The following is an 8385-nucleotide window of genomic DNA, read 5'->3' as shown; positions in this document are numbered from 1 at the left end:
GCTCTGACCTGCGTGGCTGGTACCCTTTCCTCAGGACTTCAGTCTGATCTGACCTGCGTTGGCTGGTACCCTTTCCTCAGGACTTCAGTCTGATCTGATCTGACTATGGCTGGTACCCTTTCCTCAGGACTTCAGTCTGCTCTGATCTGACGTAATGGCTGGTACCTTTTCCTCAGGACTTCAGTCTGCTCTGATCTGACGTAATGGCTGGTACCCTTTCCTCAGGACTTCAGTCTGATCTGACCTGCTGGCTGGTACCCTTTCCTCAGGACTTCAGTCTGATCTGACCTGCTGGCTGGTACCCATTCCTCAGGACTTCAGTCTGATCTGACCTGCTGGCTGGTACCCTTTCCTCAGGACTTCAGTCTGCTCTGATCTGACGTAATGGCTGGTACCCATTCCTCAGGACTTCAGTCTGCTCTGATCTGATGTGCTGGCCTGATACCTATTTGTCAGGACCACTAAGCTTCAGTTTAGTCGTCAGTTTAGTTTACAAATTTAAGAAGAGCTGGCCTTCACGTCAATCTTCTCTCCTGGAATCTTTACGTTTCCAACATTGAAGTGTGTTGTTGTGCTCTCTATAATCCTTCTCACCGCTGTCTGTTTCTAGACTCCTCTATAATCCTTCTTACCGCTGTCTGTTTCTAGACTCCTCTATAGGATCCTTCTCACCGCTGTCTGTTTCTAGGCTCCTCTATAATCCTTCTCACCGCTGTCTGTTTCTAGACTCCTCTATGATCCTTCTCACCGCTGTCCGTTTCTAGACTCCTCTATGATCCTTCTCACCGCTGTCCATTTCTAGACTCCTCTATGATCCTTCTCACCACTGTCCATTTCTAGACTCCTCTATGATCCTTCTCACCACTGTCCATTTCTAGACTCCTCTATGATCCTTCTCACCACTGTCCATTTCTAGACTCCTCTATGATCCTTCTCACCACTGTCCATTTCTAGACTCCTCTATGATCCTTCTCACCACTGTCCATTTCTAGACTCCTCTATGATCCTTCTCACCACTGTCCATTTCTAGACTCCTCTATGATCCTTCTCACCACTGTCCATTTCTAGACTCCTCTATGATCCTTCTCACCACTGTCCATTTCTAGACTCCTCTATGATCCTTCTCACCACTGTCCATTTCTAGACTCCTCTATGATCCTTCGCATCCACTGTCCATTTCTAGACTCCTCTATGATCCTTCTCACCACTGTCCATTTCTAGACTCCTCTATGATCCTTCTCAACGCCGTCCATTTCTAGACTCCTCTCTATGATCCTTCTCACCGCCGTCCATTTCTAGACTCCTCTCTATGATCCTTCTCAACGCTGTCCATTTCTAGACTCCTCTCTATGATCCTTCTCAACGCCGTCCATTTCTAGACTCCTCTCTATGATCCTTCTCAACGCCGTCCATTTCTAGACTCCTCTCTATGATCCTTCTCAACGCCGTCCATTTCTAGACTCCTCTATGATCCTTCTCACCACTGTCCATTTCTAGACTCCTCTATGATCCTTCTCACCATTGTCCATTTCTAGACTCCTCTCTGTGATCCTTCTCAACGCCGTCTGTTTCTAGACTCCTCTCAAGAAACAGTAGTCTACATTCCCAATACTGGAGACTGAGTATATGACATGCAATAAATTCATGATTATTTTGGTGGCATTTTACCAGGAAAAGACCCTTGAGGTTAGAAACGTATTCATTCAGGTAACAGGAACTGGTAAGAGGTCAGCAAGAACTCGTCAGCATGTACAAGGTCAATGTACAGTATACATACAAGTCGGCATCAGACCTCGCCTGCCCTGGTCTCTATAGACTCGAGGTGAACAAGTCAAACGGATGTGTGTGATTGGATGGCCAGTGGAGCCTTTATTCGTCTCCCTCTTATCTGACAGAAGACCTTCAGAGTGGTTGGACAGAGCACAGCAGTTACGCTCGGCTTAGATAACGTGTGGCAGGACAATCTCTGCCCTGGAACATCATATTTTAGAGAATGTGTGTGGCAGGAAAGTCTCTGCCCTGGAACAGACTGCAATATCTTAGAGAACGTGTGTGGCAGGAAAATCCAAGCTGTCTGGAAGAGCCACCTGGGGCGGCAGGGTAGCCTAGTGGTTAGAGGCAGGTAGCCTGGTGGTTAGAGGCAGGTAGCCTGGTGGTTAGAGGCAGGTAGCCTGGTGGTTAGAGGCAGGTAGCCTGGTGGTTAGAGGCAGGTAGCCTAGTGGTTAGAGGCAGGTAGCCTAGTGGTTAGAGGCAGGTAGCCTAGTGGTTAGAGTGTTGGACTAGTAATTGAAAGGTTGCAAGTTCGAAATCCCCAAGCTGACAAGGTAAAAATCTGTCGTTCTGCCCCTGAACAGGAAGTTAACCCACTGTTCCTAGGTCGTCATTGAAAATAAGAATTTGTTCTTAACTGACTTGCCTAGTTAAATAAAGGTTAAAAAAAAATTTAACAATGAAAGAAAGTACAGTATAATGAGGTACAGTTAGTGGGACGATATTCACAAAAAAGGGACAAATGCTGTTGTTGAATTCATTTTCATATTTATTTATTTAGCTTTAAAACAAATAAAAAAAGATTAACAATGGAGTCAAAATGCAATGGAATGAAATGAACATAAACCCCATCATCTCTGTACTGGACAATGTTCAAATAAAATGCATTTATATATACACACTTCTAATAGCTCCTTCATAACAACCGATATGCAGTAACGTGGCTGTTTAAATAGTAATGTATGATGTATTTGATAAGGAGAGCGGTAACGTGGCTGTTTAAATAGTAATGTATGATGTATTTGATAAGGAGAGCGATAACGTGGCTGTTTAAATAGTAATGCATGATGTATTTGATAAGGAGAGCGATAACGTGGCTGTTTAAATAGTAATGTATGATGTATTTGATAAGGAGAGCGGTAACGTGGCTGTTTAAATAGTAATGCATGATGTATTTGATAAGGAGAGCAGTAACGTGGCTGTTTAAATAGTAATGTATGATGATAGGTAAAGAACATGGTAAACTGATTGGACATTGGATGTTTCTCAAAGCTGAATGATGGTTGCATTACAAGCAGGAATGCATTGCTGCTATCATGAACACATTATTATACAGCCCTTCCTGTGGGTGTAAGATATAGTAAGTGTGCATCCCAAATCACACCCTATTCACTATGTAGTACACTGCATAGTGTACACTACTTTTGACAAAATGTGTCAACATTAGTACACAATACAGGGAATCGGGTGCCGGCCCAAATGTCACCCAGGAAGTCCTGCCAATGGAGAAAGAGTATCAGTAACCATTACCAATTGATACTAAAATATGGTTGACGTGGCAGCTTCCACATGTAGATTTCTGCCCAAGGCCATCCGGCCCGGACGTATCATTTGGTTCCTACTGGAGTGGGGAGTGGAGCACGCCCAATGACATCACAGAAACCCCCCAACCCTTTATGGTTATGAGTCATGGAGACTTAAGTCCGGCCTCTCCATTGTCCATTAACGACAGCTTTAAGTCCTACTCGTGTGTGCACACCGTAGCAAAACGCTTTTTTGCAATTGAAAACGTTTTGCCAACGAAAAGGTGCGTTTCTGATTGGACAAGTTCCGGTAGTCCTTTCCCGTTTTGGTCCGTTTTCTTCCATTCGGTGTCTAGTGAATACAACCCAGGACTGCTCAATAAAACAGTCATCCCTCAGCCCTCTAATGCAAAACAGATCCTGCACCCACAGAGAGATGGGGTTGTGTCCCAAATGGCACCCTATTCCCTACGCAGTACACTACTTCTGACCCTATTCCCTATTGACCATGGTCAAAAGCAGTGCACTAAAAAGGGAATAGGGTGCCATTTGGGACGCATTCGAGGCTGTGTTGGAATAATTTAGTTCACAAATAGCAAACCTACAGTAAGTGTTGTTTCTACAGTTTCACACCAGCCTGATCCACAGACTACTGTTGTTCTGCAGACTATCACTGTACTCTGGCTGGCTATATTTGCAGGATCTACTGTATGGCTCCTAAAGCATGTTCATTATGGCATTAGAAATACTGTAAAAACATGTAAGTATCAGGTATAGCTTACACAATACATGATAGTAGCTGAAGCGGATTCCTGTCGACGGACATTTGATAACCATTACATAGCTTTAGTGTGCTTAATGATAATAGTTTGTTGTTTTGGGGTATAACATTCCTGATCCCAGATCTGTTTGTGCTCTTGCTAACTCCACTGCTGTCGTTGTCAAGAAAAACATGTTTGGTATGACAATGAGTGCCAAGCAGTTGGCATGACAGTACAAACAGACTGTCCCTCAGGCCATAGCTTTCCTCCTAAAGGACACATCCTTCCCAGAAGCCCTCAGAACTGACTTTTTGTGAAAACAAACTGCATTTATTTACTGACCAATATATATATATATATATTTAATGATCTGTTCTTGGAGGCTGATTTTCAAAATAGCCTCATATTTTGTTGACAAACACCTAAAAATGCAGTTCATAACAACACAGACAGAAGACGGCAGGAGACGGGAGAGAAGAGGACACCGTGTGGGGGTGGACGACTAGTTACTGCACTACTTTTGACCAGAGCACAATGGACCCACATCAAAAGTAGTGCACTACTGTTTGGAATGGGGTGAAATTTGGGACACACCCAATATCCCAAGAGGGGGGGGGCACCTTTTACTGAAGTTGGAAACCTCAAATGAGTGGGTTGCATGAATGGTTTCAGCAGCTGTTCCAAGGATGCAGAGATATCAGTTAAAGGAAGAATCTGGGATTAGTACATATATGGTCACTGCTTAGAGCTCAGTCTGTGAATTTGAGAGTGGTTCCATTTCTCCAGTTCCATCCCTCAGCTGTTTACCGAAACAGGTGGTAGAGAGACGGCTTTGTTCTTGTTTCAATCCCATATTAACCCTTTAAAAAGGGGAAATTCACAGTTCAAAACACACTGTCCACCCCACCACTGTTTTGGTAAAAGGCAGAGGGATGGTGCTGGAAAAATGTAACCACTCAAATTCATAGACGGCGCCATGGATACAAGGACAGACCATCCATGATATCAACATTATAGTTTAACCATGTTTTGAGGCTATACAGTGTTTACACTGACATCGTTTACAAACCTTGGAGTAAAACAAGCGTATATTTTGGGTTCTGATGGGGTACGACAGTTGGATTAACGCGAGGCATTTATAAGTTATATTCTTCAAGGATCAATTGGTATATATCATTATTGAAAAAATATTTAAAAATGGATGAACCTTATGCAGATTACCCCTTTAATGATTGGAGAAACGTCTGTGAAGAACTGAGGACCGAGGCACAAGCAAACAGCAGTAAAACACAGAGCAGAAGCTTAGCTTTGGCAGCATCTACAGCAGTTTGGCAAACGAATACTTGGGAGTGGACTTGGAGACACTGATACTGTATGTTAATTAAAAGTAGCAGAAATGTATTCAATCTAAACAAAGAAGCTGTCATTTTAAAAGTCTGCAGTTACATTCTAGTACAGACAAATACAATTCTGTCTTCTGGTTAAGGTAGTGTCTATTTAACCGGCAGAATATTTATGGAGGTGGAGTTCCGCTAACCCAAAGTTTAAGCCTTTCCCTACCTCTAACCCTTAGCGTAACCTCAAACTAACCTTAACATAACCCTTGTTTCTAACCCTAAAAGTAACCTACTTAAAACCTTCATTTCAACCCCTAATCTGTTTGTTCTGCCAGGTGAATATACACCTCCTTTGATAAACCTATAGGCCCATACTAGTGAGGCAGTTCTCGCCTTTTCTTTCATTAAACAAAAAGGACAAAATATGAATTAATTCTCCTCCTATATTAATAATGAAACAATAGAGCAAATGAGTCTAAATGTCAGCTTGAATCTTGGCGGCAGTCAGAGCAGACGCATCAGAACCAGGAAATACCAACTGACAGTACTAAAACAGTAATCCATTCAAATACTAAATAACATTGGTAGTGGGTTTGAAAAAAAACACTATTATAATAATAAAGTATCGGAGTGATGAGGGTAAAATACAAAGCATTATTACATTTTAAAATACAAAGCATTATTGCATTTTAAAGGTATAAAAAAAGAAAAGCACAGGAGGACATAGGTTGCATAAAATGGCACCCTAATCCCTTTAGAGTGCAGAGGGCTCTGGTCAAAAGTAGTGAACTACATAGGGAATAGAGTACCATTTCAGAAGCAGCCATAGTCTGGCAGTTCACAGTGATCTCCTCAGCTCAGATGAACGCCCCCCTGAAGGGACGTGATTGGATGTTCTGTCGTTGCCAGCGGCAGCGGAGCCTGGCGAGTGGCGTGTCCCGAAGGTTCTCAAACTCAGAGAAACCCAGCTGGTTGAGAAGGTCGTACACCCCGGCCCTGGCTGCCACCTACAGGAGGAGAGAAACACAATGTGTAAAGACCACAGCAGGAGAAACGGGAGGAACACAGGAGGAGAGAAACACTCTGACAAAAACAGTTGCATTTAACTCTACTTTCAATGTTCTGTTAACATCCTACATAACCACAGGAGATACACAGGGTCAATGTCCTGTTAACATCCTACATAACCACAGGAGATACACAGGGTCAATGTCCTGTTAACATCCTACATAACCACAGGAGATACACAGGGTCAATGTTCTGTTAACATCCTACATAACTGGTCCTTCTATCTGACCAACACAGTGGTTTTACTGGTCCTTCTATTTGACCAACACAGTGGTTTTACTGGTCCTTCTATCTGACCAACACAGTGGTTTTACTGGTCCTTCTATCTGACCAACACAGTGGTTTTACTGGTCCTTCTATCTGACCAACACAGTGGTTTTACTGGTCCTTCTATCTGACCAACACAGTGGTTTTACTGGTCCTTCTATCTGACCAACACAGTGGTTTTTAACTATGCAGGAGGAGAGAAACAGGAAACAACACATGACCAACAGAACAGGAATGATACACTTTAGAGCGTTTTTACACTACAGTATATTCTCTAGAGGTTGCCCAAAAATACCTTTAGACCTACTACTGAAGCATAAACTTCTCACGTCTCTTAAGCCACCGTCAGAGGTTGCGGGTGAGACTCTCTCTCTCTCTCTCTCTCTCCCACTCTCCCTCTCTCTCTCTCCTGCTCTCTCTCTCTCTCTCCCACTCTCCTTCTCTCTCTTTCTCCCTCTCTCTCTCCTTCCAAGCAGTCGGATGTAAACAGAATTGTCTCGTGAAGCCAAATGCTCCTACAGTAACAATCAACACATGAGCAACAGAAAAGGAACGGTGCACTTTAGATCAAACACTTGATTTAGGATAAAGCTGAACCCAAATGACCCTGTTTCCTGGTGATAGTGGATAATACATCATTATTCCTCCTTCTGGCTCCTCCTGAACCAACACAGTTGTTTTCAATTCTACTTACAGCTAATTCAATTAACATGTTTTTTAATATTTGAAGAAAAAAATTGATATTTGACCCAACTCTCCTCTGCGACACCTGGCCTCGCTCTCTGCGCGACACCTGGCCTCGCTCTCTGCGCGACACCTGGCCTCGCTCTCTGCGCGACACCTGGCCTCGCTCTCTGCGCGACACCTGGCCTCGCTCTCTGAGCGACACCTGGTCTCGCTCTCCTTATCAGCCTGGCAACACGTAAGTCTAGTATTCCGCTGTGAAGGTGGAGAAGCAACATTCACCTTCTGCTCCAGCTCTTCCCTAGAGAACTGGAGCAGTGAAGCCCTGAGGAGGTTACTTCCCTAGAGAACTGGAGCAGTGAAGCCCTGAGGAGGTTACTTCCCTAGAGAACTGGAGCAGTGAAGCCCTGAGGAGGTTACTTCCCTAGAGAACTGGAACAGTGAAGCCCTGAGGGGGTTACTTCCCTAGAGAACTGGAGCAGTGAAGCCCTGAGGGGGTTACTTCCCTAAAGAACTGGAGCAGTGAAGCCCTGAGGCGGTTACTTCCCTAGAGACCTGGAGCAGTGAAGCCCTGAGGCGGTTACTTCCCTAGAGACCTGGAGCAGTGAAGCCCTGTAGGGGTTACTTCCCTAGACAACTGGAGCAGTGAAGCCCTGAGGGGGTTACTTCCCTAGACAACTGGAGCAGTGAAGCCCTGAGGAGGTTACTTCCCTAGACAACTGGAGCAGTGAAGCCCTGAGGAGGTTACTTCCCTAGACAACTGGAGCAGTGAAGCCCTGAGGAGGTTACTTCCCTAGAGAACTGGAGGAGTGAAGCCCTGAGGAGGTTACTTCCCTAGAGAACTGGAGCAGTGAAGCCCTGACTTCCCTAGAGACCTGGAGATGGGTCAAGCTGACTCATGGTTGGTCAACAAACTGTGTGTAACTGTCCACTGATGGTAAGCAGTACCACCATTAAAAGGATCACAGCTTGTTG

General features: G+C 44.3%; 1 protein-coding gene across 4 annotated transcripts in view; it reads right to left on the bottom strand.

The window, feature by feature from the left end:
* Positions 1-2521: 2521 nt before the first annotated feature.
* The window catches only part of LOC106577339 (paladin), a 169523-nt gene continuing 163659 nt past the window's right edge, over positions 2522-8385 (bottom strand). For all 4 annotated transcript variants that reach the window (XM_045701092.1, XM_045701090.1, XM_045701091.1 and 1 more), the window contains one exon: positions 2522-6398. In XM_045701092.1, the coding sequence (XP_045557048.1) occupies positions 6249-6398 (150 nt within the window). In that variant the 3' untranslated portion in view covers positions 2522-6248. The remainder of the gene's footprint in view (positions 6399-8385) is intronic.

The sequence above is a fragment of the Salmo salar genome, chromosome ssa18 (assembly GCF_905237065.1).
Source record: "Salmo salar chromosome ssa18, Ssal_v3.1, whole genome shotgun sequence".
Lineage (NCBI taxonomy): Eukaryota > Metazoa > Chordata > Actinopteri > Salmoniformes > Salmonidae > Salmo > Salmo salar.
The sequence above is the reverse complement of the archived record's forward strand: the minus strand, read 5'-3'. Positions and strand labels throughout refer to the sequence as shown.